The sequence below is a fragment of the Petaurus breviceps genome, unplaced genomic scaffold (assembly GCF_028583685.1).
Source record: "Petaurus breviceps papuanus isolate PSGF00001 unplaced genomic scaffold, PetGlider_PUasm1.0 151, whole genome shotgun sequence".
NCBI classification, from domain to species: Eukaryota; Metazoa; Chordata; class Mammalia; order Diprotodontia; family Petauridae; genus Petaurus; species Petaurus breviceps.
In genome coordinates this window covers 34,435,967-34,454,047 of record NW_027185712.1, presented here as the reverse complement: position 1 = coordinate 34,454,047, position 18,081 = coordinate 34,435,967, and the positions used below count along the sequence as shown (strand labels likewise).

The 18,081-nt window shown below is 37.8% G+C and overlaps 1 protein-coding gene across 1 annotated transcript in view; it reads left to right on the top strand.

Annotated features, from left to right (window-relative positions):
• Positions 1 to 17,374, top strand: part of CMBL (carboxymethylenebutenolidase homolog) — a 22,218-nt gene extending 4,844 nt beyond the window's left edge. The window contains exons 3-6 of the mRNA XM_069077104.1: positions 1,786 to 1,893; positions 14,255 to 14,397; positions 15,312 to 15,403; positions 16,131 to 17,374. Of these exons, the coding sequence (XP_068933205.1) occupies positions 1,786 to 1,893; positions 14,255 to 14,397; positions 15,312 to 15,403; positions 16,131 to 16,310 (523 nt within the window). The 3' untranslated portion in view covers positions 16,311 to 17,374. The remainder of the gene's footprint in view (positions 1 to 1,785; positions 1,894 to 14,254; positions 14,398 to 15,311; positions 15,404 to 16,130) is intronic.
• The last annotated feature ends 707 nt before the right edge of the window (positions 17,375 to 18,081 follow it).

The window sequence follows — 18,081 nt, the reverse complement described above, 5'->3', positions numbered from 1 at the left end:
CTTCCTTCCTTCCTTCCTTCCTTCCTTCCTTCCTTCCTTCCTTCCTTTCTTTCTTCCTTCCTTTCTTTCTTTCTTCCTTCCTTTCTTTCTTTCTTCCTTTCTGTGTTTTCTTTTGCAACATGGCTAATATAGAAATATGTTTTACATAACTGTACATATGTAATCTAGATCAAATTGCTTGCCTTCTCAAGGAGGGGGAATGACAGGGAGGAAAGGCAGGAATGCCCAATTAAAAATTATTTTTTAAAAATGTAAAAATTTATTTTTATTTGTAGTTAAGAAAAAATGAAATAAAAATATTTTTAAGGGGCTGCTAAGTGGTACTGTGAATAGAGCACCAGCCCTGGAGTCAGGAAGACCTGAGGTCAAATTTGGCCTCAGACACTCAACACTTAGTAGCTGTGTTATGTTACCTTGGGCAAGTCACTTAACCCCAATTGCCCTGCCTTTCCCCCTCAAAAAAAAAAACCAACAAAAAAATAAAAATTCTTAAAAAAAAAAAAACCACAAAGCAACAACACAGCTTAGTTGGCCTTTCCCCTTATGAGTTCCCCTGTTGTGTAGGAGAATTTCTGAATCAGTAGGAGGATGAACTAGATCAGGGCTAAATGCATAAAATAAAACAAATGTAAAGGAAACCAATTACACTGAAATAAGTTATACATTTTTTTCTTTAGGTTCACAGATCATAGGTTAAGAACCTTTTAGACTGGATGATCTCTAAGGTCATTCCTGATTCTAAAATGTGAATTTTTTTTTCTATATCAATCTGTTGTAAGCTTTAAACTAAAGAAGTCATATCATCATAAAAATGTAGATATTAGTTTGTCCACTGTGTTGGAGTAAAATTTGCTTCTTTTCCTTACCTATTTATCATTTAAAAGAAAAGAAAAAGTGGTCCTTGAGTTAAAGGTTTATTTTATTGTCCTCTGATGTTGAGCAATGAAGAGAAAGTGACTGGTCTGAACTGAGTTGACCTTTTAATAATCTACCTTGGCAAATATCTATTTGGCCAGAAAATACCCACAGTGAGCAAACATTACATAGGGTAAAGGCAAAGAAAACTTCATGGTCTCCCAATTAATATGACTTGTCTGCCCCAGGGAGTTACTTTAGGTAAATAAGCATGCAGAGCCAGTGAGTGAGTAAGACCAGGAGATGCCCAGATCTGCTGGGGTGGACAGTTCCCAAAGGGGCCAACTAGAGCCTCCCCACTTTTTTTTTTTCTTTTGTCTCAGACCTGACTTGCGATTTTTTTAGTAGAGGGAATTCTATTGGTACTACCAATGTGGGTTGGCACTTTTTCTGCAACTTATCTTAAAGAGTTTCCTGGGCCACTGAGATTTGTCCAGGATCCCCAAATCAGCATGTGTCCAAGGAAGAACTTGAATAGAGGTTTTTCTGACTCCAAGTCTAGCTCCCTATTTACTGAGCCACACTACTTCATATATTATCTAGTAGTTTTTTGTATAGTATTTAAAATAATTTTTGAATAGATTTGTATAATATTGTCTGCTACAAGCTGTGTACTTATTATTGAAGAATCAAAGGATTTTCTGACCTGGCACCAGTATGTTATTTTGCTGGGAAAAGAATTTTATCCTCATGCCCATTTATTTTTCTTTTCTTTATACCAAAAACTCTGCCTAGGAAAGCGTCCCAGGTACAGTAGGGTGTCTTGGTCACACTTTTTTTCTTGTATAGCCTATCAACAAACTAAGAATTATGAGTATGTTGGATAACAGGCTGAAATACTGAAGGTGAATTAACTTTTCTATTTCATAGAGCAATATGCCCAGACTTCTTTGTAGGGAAACAACCTTGGCACCCAACCGATGACTGGTCTACCTTCCCGGAATGGCTGAAAACAAGAAATTCTAGAAATACTGATAAGTATGTGATCATTTTATTCCCTAATTAGTATGGTTTTAACAGGAGGGCCCTTTCATTTTTTACATCTCTAGTGCCCAGCACACAGTAGATACTTAGTCTTTGAGTTGAATTGAATGTCCTTGTTGAGTGAACCCACTCATGCCAGAGGGGACACCGACATGGAGCCCCTGATCAGGAGAAGAGAAGCAGCAGTGAACTCAAGGCTTGCAGGGCTGAGCTGCTGCCCTCCATTTCCTGGGTCTATTTAATAGCTGAAGGAAGTAGTGTTAGGGCTGCTGTGGATAGCTGGGAAGTTGATAGACTAGCCTGGAGTGATGAGAGAAGAAGCATAGCCAGAGACCTAGCACTTTTTGTTGAGACATGACCAAATTTTGACATGACCAAGGAAGCACGGAGAGAGGTATGATGGAAGAAGCCTGGAAAGAGTGAGAGAAGGCACTGAGTCCTGGAAAGTCTGACGAGTTAAAAAAAATGATGAATTATGGATTGTAGAGAGTATGACATATTGTTTCGCTAAGTGCATATAAGAGAAGAATGGAATGAACAGTGAGTGTCAGTGATGAGCTCCAAGACGGTACTGAGCCTTGATCTGGGAGAGGCCACATATGGGGACAAGTGGTGATTTATTTCCTAGGGTCACCCACCTCCACCTGCTGAGGGTACAATGGCACAGGGATATAAATCAGATTTTGTCTCTTACAACTCATCTGAATTATAAGCCCCTCCTAATTCTGTTTCAAGATGCAATTACTTTTAGGGAAGAGGGAAGATACAAATATAAGGAATATGTTCCATGACACATCATAGTGTAAAGGTCACTTTGGGTTCTTGAAGGTTAAATCAGCAACAATTAGATTTCTGACAGGAAGTACCGTGCTAAAAAGACTTCAGACTCAGTCAGTCATAAAAATGTTTGATATCAGCATCAGTGTAATATGTGGACCAATGAAATCACAGCTTCTGAGAGTTTGATATGGAAAGAGAAAAAAAAGAGGTTGTTGGAACAGTTTATTAAATAGTAGAAAGGGCACTCACAATTCCCGCTGTTGTTGCCACTTGCCACAAATCTCCATAGTTTCTCTTCACATAAAGAGATGAAAAAAAGAGGCTTTATGTTAAGTGTCTCTAATATTAGGTATTTCTGTCCTTGGGTTGTACTGACCATTTTTGTCCCCCTTTGAAGTTCCTGTTACTTATTACTGGTATTACATTCTTACAATGCAATATTCAATAGTTCACTTAGTTCTGATAATTAAATTCATTTGGTTCACTTTCTCTAAGGATTGATAAAAGGCAATAGACAGTGAAGAAGGAATGCTTTTGTTTTGCTTTAAAATGGGCTCTATTTATTTCCTGTCATCAACTCACTTTTGGTTAGTTAATCAGACAATAAACATTTATTAAACACCTACTGCTAATACAAATACAAAGAAATTTGAAATACAAAGAAAGGCAAACCAGTCCCCATCCTCAAGAAGCTTATAATCTAATGGGAAAGATAACACATAAAAAGAAGCTGAAAATAGGGAGGTAGGAAAAGGAGAAGGGAGGGAGGGGAAGAAGGAAAGGGAGGTAGCTGGCCTGAGGCATGATAAAGGTCAGAGGAGTGCAAATGGGCGGGCCCTATAATTTGGCCCTCCTTAGAAAGAGAATCTAGAAGGAGTTCTCTAATGTTTACCCTCCTTCCAGTTTTCCAATCAGAGGGAAGGAGTATTTATGATATGTGAGTCTCAGGATTGATGTGATCTTACAGGATGATAAATTCCTGGAGACCATGATGAAGACTAGGAATACAGCCAGATGGGCCACTACACAGCAAGCAATATTGCAATGTAAGCAGAATGTAATCTACAAACATCTCTTACATAGGAAAGGCTAACCAAGCTGATACCCCACTCTCTCTTTCTAGTACCGTGTTTCCCCGATAATAAGACAGTCTTATTATTTTTTTTGGACAGAAAAACACCAGAGGGCTTATTTTCAGGGGAGGGCTTATTTTAATGAACATTGACAGCAATTTTAATAAACAGGTAAATGTGAACAAAAAAATGTACCTTTATTCAATAAGCAAATCACTGGGGAAGAACAGGATGATGCGCTCACTGCTGCAGCTCTGATTGGATGCAGCTCGGAGCGCAGCATGCGTTTCACGGAGGGGCGGGGGGGACGGTGCATACAGAGGGTACCGTAATGTAGCATGTAGCGCAGGGGATCACCTTCACTACAGTAGCAATCTCAATAGGGCTTATTTTCGGGAGAGGTCTTATTATCGGGGAAACATGGTAGGACCTCAGGGTCTTTCTTCTTTTCTTAATCTTATATCTAGCCTATATTTCATGCTGGTGGTCAGTTAGTTGACTGATTGACCATCTAGGCGCACTCCTTAACAAAAACACTGACCTTCCCCTGTCCTCAAAACCCTGCCTCCACACTCTCCCATTCTCATCAGTGGGTAGGGTAGTATGCTCCTCAACCCTTCTGAGAATACAAAAGTGATGCCTCTGCTGAAGGCTGAGGTTTTTTTAACCACCTTTCCATCACTCCCAATGAGCTCCTGTCTAAAGGTCAAAGTTTTTCCATTACCACCCTCCGACTCCACTTCTATTAGTGTGTACTTATATAGTTGGAAAATTAAACAGTAATCATGGGAGCATAGAACTGAGGTCTAGGTATTTGTGCATTGATTCCATATGCTTTAGACCTGAGACTTAACTTGATACTTACAGGGACTGAATAGAGGAAACAACATTGTAAGAAACCATGATACTAAGGCAAAGTGAAAGAAAAATTATTTTGGAACTTTGGGAAGTTTATTTCCTTCTAAGTGAAAACAATGCTAATCTGTTCCCTTTATGGAACCAAATTATGTTCTTTATAATGATTATAAGGGGCAGTTTCACTGATATACCCATGTCAAAGAAAATGAGAAACAAAATTTCAGAAGGAAGTTACACCTAATAAAAACTAGTGCTGGCAACCTCTGACATTTTTGAATGGCCTTCGATGTTCCTTTCCTAGTTTCCACAGAAATTTCCATCTATCTCCTCATTCCTCTTTAATAAAACCTGCTTTTCCTTAAAACCATCAGTGTTCATAGTTTGAGTTTACTAATTTTTTCCACTTTGCCTAATTGCTAATAATTAAGTCTGTCAGGAAGTTGTGGCATATTTGTTAAAACAGTGTTTTGTTATATCTATTTAAATATATTTTATATTGTTTAAAAGGAAAACAATATAGTTTCTTTCTATTTTTTTTCCTTGAAAACATACAGTATCTCAGCTACCTTACTTTGCAGGAACCATGATATAATCAGGTTGTTTTATACTTTTTTTTTTTTACAATGATTGTTTGCAATTCCTACATACATTTTCATGTGTGATTCTTGCCCATATTTCTCTATAAAATCTCCCTGAAAATGTCATCCAATGAGCTGGAAGCCTTCCTTTTGTTCTTGTATTTTCTTGAGAGTACCACTAGACTGCTCTGGCTGCACAGCTGTTGTTTCCCTTGTCCCGTCTATCTCTTTCCTAGCTATATTTGTCTTTGATTATGTCTTTTATGCAACGTCTCACATAAAAGACATTGTTAGTAGCCCCTACATCCTGAAAATTTCCATCATGAATCTTTCAATTGCCCTTTGGGTTATTTGTAATTTTAATTTTTCTATGATTGTGTGTGCGTGTGCATGTGTTCATGAGTGTGTGTGTTTGTATGTGCATGTTCTTTGATTGAAAATCATGTGGTTTCACTCAGGAAATATTGATGTTAAAGAGATGGGATTTCACAGTGCAGTGCCCTTAATCCCTGAGAAATTTACCAAATTTAAATAAGACTGATTGTCTTGCTCTGTTTGTTTCTGATCCCAAGTTACTATCCAGCAGCAATGCTTAACCAAGACATCTATTTGTGGACTAATTTTACTGGCTACACATATAGTTGCATGTTTGCAATCTCATCTATTCAAAACTCTGAATGGAAAATGGAAAAACATTTGTTTTTTCAATATGGATAGATCCATTTCTTTCAAGTTACTGCGGATTTAATAGGGGAGGTATCAAAGGGATAAGTCAAGATGGACAAGTGTTAGGAACCAGTATGGCTGAATTCTCCTCCATAAACTCCTATAAAAATATCTAGAAAACGCATCAGACCAAATCCTGATAAAAAAAATCTAGAAAGTCACAGTGAGTCATATGTCCATTCTAACTTGACAAAAGGAGGCAAACAGTGAGATCTGTGGACACTGGAGTTGGAATTGGGCCAGGAGAACATCTTGTGGAGCACTCTAGAGCCCAGGTGGAGACTGGAGTTTGTGGACCCATATCAAGAAACCCCAGATGAAAACTGGGTCACTGCAATTGGGATACATGCCAACTGGCAGGTTTGTCACCTACTATGATGTTACAGATTTGAACATAGGGGTAGAGTTACTGAATAAGAAGGTCCTGGGTGGGGTATAGAGGAAGAAGGAAGCCGGCATGACAAAAAAGTTAGGGAAAATCATCTCACATAGTCAAGGTGCTAACACACACATGCACACACATACACACAGAGATTATATATATATATATGTATATATAAAAAATCTATCTCAACAGGGAAATAGGGAAAAGGGAGAAAGGAGGAGGGAACTCTAGAGGGAGGTAGATTAAAGGAGGAATTAATCCTAAGGGGAAAAACCCTAAGGATTCACAAAAATATAGATGTTTGAGGTGGCAAAGGAAGGGATTCTGAGGGGATCCCATAAATTAGGAAATGGATGAACAAATTATAGCATATAAAAAGAAAGAAATACTATTGTGCTGATCTCTTATCAGCACAGTTCTATTGAACAATGATGATTCCAGAGGACTAATGAGGAAACATACTATTCACTCCTGATAGAGAGGTGAAGGCCACAAGAGTGTAAAATGAAACAAATACTTTTTTAGATATGGCCTATGTAGAAATTTTTTTAATTGACTACGAATGGTTGTAATTGGTTTTGCTTTTCATGTATTCTCAATTGGGGGTAGGAGGAAGGTAGGGAACAGGAAGGTGAGAAGGTAGATTTTGACTGATTAAAACAAAATTTTAAAAAGAAAATAGAGGAGGTATCTTGTACAGTTGTGGGGCTTGATAGATAAAGTTAGCGTGATGTTATTTGTAAATAGGAACTTTACCTTGTGGGACTTCACCTTGTTTAAGTGGTTATTTTCCAAAAGGCACTGTACTGTCAAATCTCCATTTTTCAGTTTTCTTAAGCAGGTCCATTTTGCTTTAGATCTTGTAATTTCTAAGGTTCCAACTCAAAAATTATTTGATTTTGTAATTCCACTTTTACACAAATTGATTTTTTGTTGTATTTAAGACTCTTTGTAGTTTGAAAACAAGACTTCTTACTCATTTTTGGTGATATTATTTACATTAAGATCATTGTTTAAAGCATTATATAAAACACAAGAAAGATTTACTATGGATTGAGACTACTGCATTTAATTTGGGGGATTTTTCTTTTGTTTGTGTCTTATACAGAGCATTTTTTTTTTGCTTTTTGGGGGGCAATTGGGGTTAAGTGACTTGCCCAAAGTCACACAGCTAGTAATTGTGTCAAGTGTCTGAGGCCAGATTTGAACTCAGGTCCTCCTGACTCCAGGGCCAGTGCTCTATTCACTGCACCACCTAGCCGCTCCATACAGAACATTTTCAACACTGTCAAACACCCTTTGAGACTATATCTCTCCCCATTTAAAACCTCAGGAATGGTTGAAAAGTCTGCTATTTCATTAAAGTCCATTTCTACCCTGCAACATTATATTCCATTTTGCTAGATAAGTTTATTCTCACTTGTAAGCTCAAATCTTTTGACATTTGTAATATTCTATTTCATATTCTCTGCTCCTTTATAGCTGCTAAATTATGTGTGTTCCTGACTGTGGCTCCTTTGTACTTGAATTGTTTCTTCCTGGATTCCTGCACTATTTTTTCTTTGAGGTGGAAGCTCTGAATTTTGACATTTGTTTTTAAAACTTTGATTTCCAGATTCTTTCTCTTCTTCCCTCCTCACCCATCCCCACTGGGAGGACATGCAATTCAATATAGGTTGTACATGTGTAGTTATGCAAAATGTTTCCATAGTAGTTATATAGTGAAAGACTAATTATATTTTCCACCATCCTATCCTGCCCCCCACTTATTCTATTTTCTACTTTGACCCTGTTCCTTTTCCAATGAGATATTTCACATTGTCTTCTATTTTTTCATTTGTTTGAATCTGTTTTATTGTATCTTGATTTCTCATAAAGTCATTAGTTTCCATTTGCTCCAATCTAATTTTAAAGGAATTTTTCTCTTCAGTGAGTTTTTGAAATTCCTTTTCCATCTGGCAAATTTGACTTTTTAAGGCATTCTTCTCCCTACTGGCTTTTTGGGCCTCTTTTGCCATTTGAGTTAGTCTATTTTTTAAGGTGTTATTTTCTTCAGTATTTTTGGGGGCCTCCTTTAGCAGGCTGTTGACTCTCTTTTCATGATTTTCTTGCATCATTCTCATTTCTCTTTCCAATTTTTCCTCTATTTCTCTTACTTGATTTTCAAAATCCTTCTTGAGCTCCTCCATGGCCTGTAACCAGTTCATATTTTTCTTGGAAGCTTTTGACGCGGGAGTTTTGACTTTGTTGTCTTCTTCTGGTTCTATGTTTTGATCCTTTTTGTCCTCAAAAAAGTATTCTATGGTCTAATTGTGTTTTCTCTGCTTGCTCGTCTTGCCAGACAATTACTTGACTTTTGAGCTCTTTGCCATGGTAGAATTCTGCTTCCAGAGTGGAAATAGCTGTGTCCCAAATTGCTGGGGTTTTCACAGTTGCCAGAGCTATGAGGAGGGTGCCCTCTCTACAGCCACCACAAGCTCTGGCACACTGGCCACACACCTAGGACAATCACCCAAAACTGCAACCCAGATCTAAGCAGGTCAAAGCAAGAGCAATTACCCTCTGAATGGTCGCTTGGTCCCTGTATGATCTGCAGGCAAGGACCTCTGGAGGCAGTCACACAACAGCAGCTGCAGCTGCTTTGTCTTCTCCACCTTTTTCCCAGGGGGTAGGGGCTGGACTGCTCTCTTCTGTCTCCCAGTTCCAACAGAGTTCCCCACTGACCTTTTACTTTTTCTTTGGCATTTATGGGTTGAGAAGTCTGGAAACTGCCATAGCTGCTGGTGATTCACTCTCCTAAAGTCTGCTCTGGTTGATCTGGGCTGCTGGTCAGGGCCAATGTGGTTCACATGGGCTCAACCCCCAGCCCAGTGTGACAGACCCTTCCTGTTGGCTTTCCAGCCTGCCTGCAGTGGGAGATTTGTTTCTCTCTGTCACTTTGTGAGTTCTGTAGGTCTAAAATTTGTTTAGAGTCATATTCGACAGGTATTGGAGGTGGTTGGAGGGGGAGCTCAGTCAAGTTCCTGCTTTTACTCTGCCATCTCGGCTCCACCCTGTTCCTTTTCAAAAGTGTTTGCTTCTAACTACCCTCTCCCTCAATCTGCCCTCCCTTCTATCATCCCCTCTCTTATCCCCTTCTCCCCTACTTTCCTGTAGGGTAAGACACCCAATTGAGTGTGTTTGTTATTCCCTCCTTAAACCAAATCCAATGAGAGTGAGGTTGACTCATTCCCTTTCACCTTCCTGCTCCATTGTAACAGTTTTCTCTTGCCACTTTTATGTGAGATAATTTACATGATTCTCTCTCCTTTTCTCTTTCTCCCAATATATTCCTCTCTCACCTCTTAATTTGATTTTTTAGATATTATCCCTTCATATTCAACTCATCCTATGCCTTCTATCTATGTATACATGTGTACACATATACACACCCTCCTATACATACATACATATACATATATACACACATACACACACATATATTCCCTTCCCTATTCTCATGCTGAAAAAAGTCTCATGAGTTACAATGATCATTTTTCCACATAGGAATGTAAATAATTCCATCTTTAATAAGTTCCTATGATTTCTTTTTCTTGTTTAGCTTCTCATGTTTCTCTTGCTTCTTGTATTTGAAAGTCAAGTTTTCTGTTCAGCTCTGCTCTTATCATCAAGAATGCTTGAAAGTCTTCTATTTCATTGAATGTCCATATTTTCCTGTGTCCAGGGAGAGGCTGTGCACCAGGGCAAAAGAAAGTCCCAGGCCTATACTAGAATGGGCACATGGGAACACTGAAATAGAGACAGGTGCCAATTGACAACTTTATCATCTAATACCTAGTTCCTGCTTTTACTCCACCATTTACAGCCAATTTGTTGACTTTTGAGCTCTTTGCCATAGTAGAACTCTGCTTCTAGAGTGGAGAGAGCTGTGTCCCAAATTTCTGGTGTTTTGCATAGCTGTTGTCAGAGTTTTTCCAGGAACCTGCCCCAGAACTGTGAGGATGACTTTCTTTCCACAGCCTCAATAAGCTCCGCCACACCAGTGCTCCATGCTCTCCCCCCCCCCCAGGACCACCACCCAAGACTGTGACCCAGATGCAAGCAGGGCAAAGCAAGAGAATCTTGCCTGAGTGCCAGCAGAGAGATTCCTGCATATGCCCTCTGGATAGTTACTTGGTACCCCTACGATTTGTAGGCCTGGAGCTGGAAGCAGCTGCAGGGGCAGCAGTTGCAGCTCCGGTCACCTCTGCCACTCTGGGGGCAGGGGCTGGACTGTGAAGCTCTGGATTTTGGCTCTAACATTTCTAGGAGTTTTCACTTGGGGGCTTTTTCAGGAGATGAATACTAGATTTTCTCTATTTTCACTTTACCCTCTACTTCTAAGAGAACTGGGCAGTTTTCTTTCAAGATTTCTTGAGATAGGATTCTAGGCTCTGTTCTTGGTGATAGCACTCAGATAATCCAATGATTCTTAAATTTGTTCACTTTGATCTGTTTTCCATGTTAGTTGTTTTGAGATACCTTACATTTTCTTCTATTTTTTCAGCCTTTTAAATTTTATTTTAATACTTTTTATTGTCCCATGAAGACATTAGCTTCTAATCTGGTATTTGGTCCATTCTAATTTATAGGGAATTTATTATCTGGGCAAGGTTTTGTACCTCTTTTCCCTATGCTATTAATCCCTTTCTAATTCTTCCATAGCTTTCATTTCTTTTCCAACTCTTTCTTTAAGCACTCTCTCATTTCATTCTTAAAACTTAAAAAACCTCACAAAACTCTTGCTTTATCTCATGTCCAAACTATGGTGTTTTTTCCCTGAGGCATCAGAGTTATTCTCTTCTTCTGAGTTTATGTGCTGAGTGACCTGACACCACAGTGTCATTACAGTGGGGCTCTTTTGTTTGCCAGTTCTTCTAGCCCGCTTCCTGACTTCAGACTTGATGTTAGGTCGGCACTCTGTCACACTTCTGAAGGGAAGATCTGGGTAGGCCCTATTGCTCCTCCTTGAATGTATTAAGTGTTGTACAGTTCCATGATTTCAGGGATAGGCTGGGGACCCGCAGCAAGCTTTCATGCTCCCAAAGTGTAAAAAAGTCTGATTGCTGCCCCCTGGTCTGAGTTCTTCAAGTTCCAGATTTGGGTTGGAGTTTCAGCAAGAATACACTACTGCTGGACTCTGACCCTGTTGGCCAACTAGGAAGTTCTGCTGGTTCAGTGAGAGAATCCACTTTTTGCGGGGGGATACCTGCCCTGGTTATCCTTCTATAGGCTGAACTAGATGCTGGAACTGAGATCCCTCTCTACTCCCTGGGGGACTGAGCCAAACTTCTACTGCTTGCTTCTGAACTTCCTCATTTCTTGATTATAGCCCAGGGTCTCTTACTTGGAAATGTCCTTGTCTCCCTTTTCCTTTCCCCCACTTCCTTTCCAGGTTGCGTTCTCAGTCCATCCTGGACCTATGGCCCAGAACTTGGTATTGGGTGATAAAGTTGGCACCTGTCTCTGTTGCAGTGTTCCCACGTGCCCATCCTAGTATAGGCCGGGACCTCCTTTTGCTCTGGTGCACAAGCTCTTCCTGTTCACAGGAATATATATGTTCTTGCCCTGACCCCAATCTTAGTGTCCCCAGACCTTTCTGTCTGTCTTCTATGCCAATCTGGGCTGATCAAAGAACTCACTGACTTTTTCTGCATTTCCTCTTCAAGATTTGGTCTGATACATTTTCTATTACTCTGTCTTGACTCTGCCCCTAAATGTTTTCTTAAAATCAGTGAGTACAACAAGATTTTATATTCTTTATACTCTTCCGTCATCTGTATGAAGGTAAAGATATGATCTTCTGTAGAAAGTTTTATGGTTGGCATGGTATCATTTGTCTGTGATCTCTGTTTTTGGTAAAGCTGGTAGATCCCCTGAGTTTAGGAGTTCTGAGCTAAGGTATCTTTAATTATTTGACCCCAATATGGTGAGGTCCCCTGGTATGTGTGTGTGTTTGTGGGGGTCACAAGACTATCCAAGAAGGGACAAACCTATCCAGGTTGGAAATGGAATAGGTCAAAGGTTTCATGCCATTATATAGTGGGATTGGGTTTGTGACTGGCTGCTGTACTTCCAGCCTGGGTGAGACAGGGAAACCCAATAAAAAAAAAACCCAGCTATGAAAGTCTGCCTCTTTTCCTTCACATGCTTTCATCAAGAATGTATTCAGTACTGATATAGAGGTCTCATGATGAACTTTTAAGTAAATAGGCCACTGGTGCAGCTTGTGCACCAAAATCTGCTTTTGGGGCAAGAATGTAAGATATTATATAAAGAGCTAGATGGGGGGGTGTCTTCTAAATTGTCAACTTATATTTTGATATTTGATAACTCCAGTGGGAAAGGAGGCAGTGGTTAGGACAGTGATCTTCTTGAGAAATATGATTCCTGATAAGAGAATGAAATAGACTTGTAGACTACCAAAGAGGCCTTCTGTGTATTAAGAATAGTTTCTTCAAAAAGAATTGAAAAGGTAGTAGAAGGGGTAAACATTGAATGACAATAAAAAGTGAAATAGATTTTATCTTAATCGAGTAGAATAGACCAGAAATAATGGGTTATTGACATAGATATTATTTCAAAGTATGTCGTCTTTGTACAATTATATCAGCTATTAAGAATAAAGGTCAAATAAACCCTAAATTAGAATAAAGAGGAGAGGCCACCACATGCAGTTACATTGGTTTAAACAAGCTATTGATTCTAGAAAAAATAGGAAATGCATATAAGTGGAGACATAGACTCTGACAGAGTGGAAAGGTTACTGGACTTACATTGTGGTTGAATGTAGAGACCATTTATATGTTGAGGCCTGATTGAACACTGGGATATGTAAAGATGATTGTTGTTAAACAGAGGTTGAGGTACTGCTGAGTTGCTAATAAGCAAGGAAAGTGAATGGGGCTAAGCCAAGGCCAGTGAAATAAGAAAGAAAACTCAAAAACAACTTTTACCTACAGAAGCCATGTGAATAACTTTTGTATGCTCTACAAAGACTTAGGGAAATTAGCCTTACCAAAGAGATACTTCCTCAAAAATGCATGCCTACATTTATAATTGTTTAGCTTACTTTCCAAATGACCTTCTTTTAATACATACATAGTGAACAACTAATGGTGATTATGGTTAAGGATATCATTATAAAAGTAATACATGACTATACTCCTGTAAATAGAAAGAACAAAATCCCTCAAACGTAATGCTGTATAATTATAATGACCTAGTTTTGTCCCTTAAGAAGAGATGAGAAAATGCACTTCTGTCCCTTCTTTGTCAAGGTGGGTGAATGGGTGGGGTTGGGAGTATACATATGTGTAATGTTACATATATTATCTGATTCAGCTGATTGAACTGCCTTTTTTCCTTCTCTTTTTTACATTTTGTTATAAGGAATGGCTTACTAGGTATAGTGAGGTAGGGTGGAATATATTTAGAAATGAAGGCAAAATAAAAAAAGTTATCAGTTAAAAATGAAAAGTTTTGAAAAGTGGCATTACAAACAGAATGGGTGTGACCTAAGGCTGAATACATTCAGGCATGAATGAGTGTCTGTCTTGTCTGTATGTGCTTATATATGTGTGCTTGTGTATGTCAAAACTGATCTTTTCACGGTTCATACGTCTTTACTAGTAATAGATCTCTGAAAACAAGAATTTCCTGTCTCATGATTATTTGTTCTAACTTCTCCTGTTTTCACATATCTTGCAGCATGGCTTGATTTTGGCTTTGCTAATTCAACATTAGTGTTTAAGTAGTAGGAAAATCTGACTCAATATAAAAATACCTTTTAAAATGGTCAAATAAAATTTGCTATATGTAAAATTTGTTGTTATTAGGTAGGATTAATAGTCAATTTTCTTTCTAGGTATCCGTGAAGCCAATTTTTATTTCTTAATACCTTTTACTTGTTACAGAGAGGCCAATGTTGTTCTTAAATATCTGAAAGAGAAGTGTCATGCCCAGAGAATTGGTATTGTTGGATTCTGCTGGGGCGGAATTGTTGTACATGATTTAATGATGAAATATCCAGAATTAAAAGCAGGAGTTTCAGTCTATGGTAAGCCTTTCTCATATTTTACATAATGCCTTAAATAGTGATCTTAATATGTCCTTGTGGCAAGCTTGAAAAATAACCTTTTTTCACCCCATTTTGCTAAGTCTTTAAACAGTACAAAATCAAGAGGTGCAAATATGGAGTCACAAAACTAAAGAATTTTAGATCTGGAACCTTAGGGATTACAAGGTCCAATGTGGACTTAAGAAAACAAAAAGAAGCCTTGCTAGCATAGCCTTTCAGAGAATAACCACTCGATAAATACATGTTGAGTGTATGGACAAACAGGGTATTTAATACTTTTCAGAGTAGAAACAATAGAAAATACTCATTAATTACTGTGGAAACAAGAAACCTAGGTCCTAGGTGAGGTTTTGCTACCAATTCCATGTGGCATTAGACAAATGACTTATTTTTTTTTGGCTTCACATTTCCTTGTCTGCAAAATGAGAGGCTCAGATTAAATTTCTAAGACTCCTTCCTTTTAAAAATTATATGAAATAAATTTATTTGTATATGGCATTTCAATGAACAATTGTAAGTGCTACAACCTAGAAAAGAACTAGCTTATTCCAGTGCCTAAGACACATATGGTACTTGTTAGGTACCTGAGAAGTGACATTATTCAATCTTAAAGGCTGCTAGGTTATCATAGGTATACATGGTGACTAACAAATTCCATATATAAAAGCTCTTATTCCTAAGATACATTGTGTACACTGAGGACTCAGCTTTTACATTTACATAATCTATAATGTGCATATGAAGCCTATAAATCTATTATCTTTTAGTCTATCTACTATCCAGTCTTTCTTTGAGACTGACAAAATTATTTTTCTAGGTTTGTTGTAACAAAACAAATGTTGGTATTTTACTTATCAACACAATGTATTAAAATTCTTTTCAACATTTTCTAGGCATCGTCAGAGATTCTGAAGATGTATATAGTTTGAAGAATCCTACACTCTTTATTTTTGCAGAGAATGATGCTGTAATCCCTCTTGAGCAAGTAAGTGGTCATCTCCAAGTGGGGTGTTTGCATCTTTATCTTTACCAACTACATGATGAGACATTCTCTGAGAAGCATTAGACTGAGCTTCAATTTTCTGGTACTTTAAAGTCCCATCCTTTCCATCAGGCCATCAGAAAGGAACTATATGTATGTTTGTATGTATGTATGTGTACCTGCCAAGAAATTCTCAGTGAGAATATAAACAGGGGAAGAGAATGTATGCTTTTTGATGTTAGGGACACTGCTTTTGTACACTTTGGTTACATGGCAGATATGGTATTCAAATGTGTTAAAAAGAACATGAATACAAGTTTGTTTTCCAAGTGAAGACCCACAGCACCCCCTGTCTTAACCTATGTGCAATTTCAAAATATAGAATTAAGCTTGCATAGAAAAGTGAGAATAGCTCTAGAAAAGTACTAACCCAAAGGGAAACCCACAGCCCTGAGGCCACATGTGGCCCTTTCATTGAATCCAAACTTGTTCTGTGAAGTTAACATTTTAATAGCCCGTTTACTTAATGCATTAATATCGACCCAAATTGATTATATAATTGCAATCCTAACAGTAAATGGTCATAATTTTCCTCTTTGCCACAGGTAAACTTGAATGTAACAGAAATTCATTCTAACTCTAGGGCAAGTTTTGAATGATGGGCAATTTGGAAACTGGCAACAAGCAAAATTTTAAAATAACATTATTATAAAAATGTTTTGCATGACAGGTCACTTTGCTAACACAGAAGCTGAAAGAACACTGCAAAGTCGATTATCAAATTAAAATATTTCCTGGGCAAACTCATGGGTTTGTACATCGCCAGAGAGAAGACTGGAACCCTAAAGATAAATCATATATCGAAGAAGCAAGGAAGGACCTAATTTGCTGGTTGAACAAGTATATTTAACCAGTAGCAACACATAGCCTTTTTCAAATTAACCAAAACTGAATTTTCATTTTAGTTTTCAAAATTCACGACTTAAAAATGAATTTTACCTAGAGATTATAATTACTTTGAAAATTATTACATGCCTTTATTCATTTAAATATATTACATATTACTCACTTAAATAATTATTCTCATTATCTAGATAAGCTTCATGAAGAGAGTAAGATCTACACAAGCAACTAACTGCAATATACAATGTGAAAATATAAGGAACAAATACTACTGAAATTTAGTATCAGGGAAGAATACTTCTGGCCAGAGGGTTCAGGAAAAAAGGCAGCATTTGAAATGTGCCATAAAGGGAATGGACTAGATAAATAAACATAGGAGGAAAGTATTCCAGGTGGAGGGGAAAAATCAGGAGAAAAACTCCTCTCCCACCCAAGGATACCAGAGAATTTAAACTACATAGGTGGGAGAAAGCACCTAAGCATTACATGGGAATTGTTACCCAAAAGTAATTATAGAAGAGGATGCTTGATTTAATTTGTAGAGGTTTGTGTAACTGTGAAATTTAAAAATGCAAGATTTTTGTGTCAGGAGCCCCTGAAAAGGCATCGGCCTTTACCATGACCCTTCTGTTGTTGCCTTTGCATATATTTTTTTCTTACATAACTTTTTCAAAAGCTCCATTTTTTTTTCTCCACCACAGATCTCATAATTATGGGAGGAATTATGATGGTAGTAGTTGTAGATTATTTGAAATCACTTCCAAATTTGTAGGTAATCAGTGGCTGACGAATATACTAATATACTATCTTGTACTTCAGGCCTAGTGTCAGAGAAATGAATGCAGTGCTAGGTCAACACATTTTAGTGGGTCCTTGGGGGAAAAGCTGCAGATGAGTCCACGTTATGGAGTGATCTTAGTTTTGCAAGCAATCCAATTAGTCTTGGTGAAAATTATGTTTATTATGGTAATCATCCAGGACCATGCCTTTTGATTTGTTACAGACAAAACAAAAAACCCCTCCAACATATCCAGAACATGAGGCTAAAATAAATATAATTTTAAAACCAAATTTTATTGTCTTCTGCATATTTAATGAAGGTTGAGACTTTGGGGGGCTAGTCATTTTTGATACAGGGCTTGTTACACAACTTCACCTATTTGTGTTCATCATTATGCACTTATGTATAATATGAAAACCATCTTTATTCTCAAAATCCTTCTCTACCATGTAATTTAATTTTAATAACATACACATGAATTAGGCAAGGTATGTGAAAGCATTCACATTTTAGAGATATATAAATTTTAGTGTGTGTGATCAGTTGGAGACAACCATAATCTTTGTTAATCCCCTCCCCAATGATCTTTTGCCTATACTATTGGTTCCTGAATGGAGCACTCTTAAGGTTTGCTAGATATGACCCCAAATCTCAAGCTATTTCCTAAACTTTGGTTTGCTGCTTGCCCATCAGTTTATTATTTTCAAAGTCTTAATAGCAACTCTTATCTATAGATGTACTTTTACCTCCTCCACTTCAAGTGCTGAGGAAGTAAAGGAAGGAGGGGGAGGGGAAATAAAGGTAGAGGATTCCCAAGTCTGGAGTCTAGAGGCCAAACTGGAAAGGCTTCTTTCTTAGCAAATACTACCATGTTTCCCCGATAATAAGACACTGTCTTATTAAATTTTTTGGACAGAAAAACACCAGAGGGCTTATTTTAATGAACATTGACAGCAATTTTAATAAACAGGTAAATGTGAACAAGAAAATGTACCAG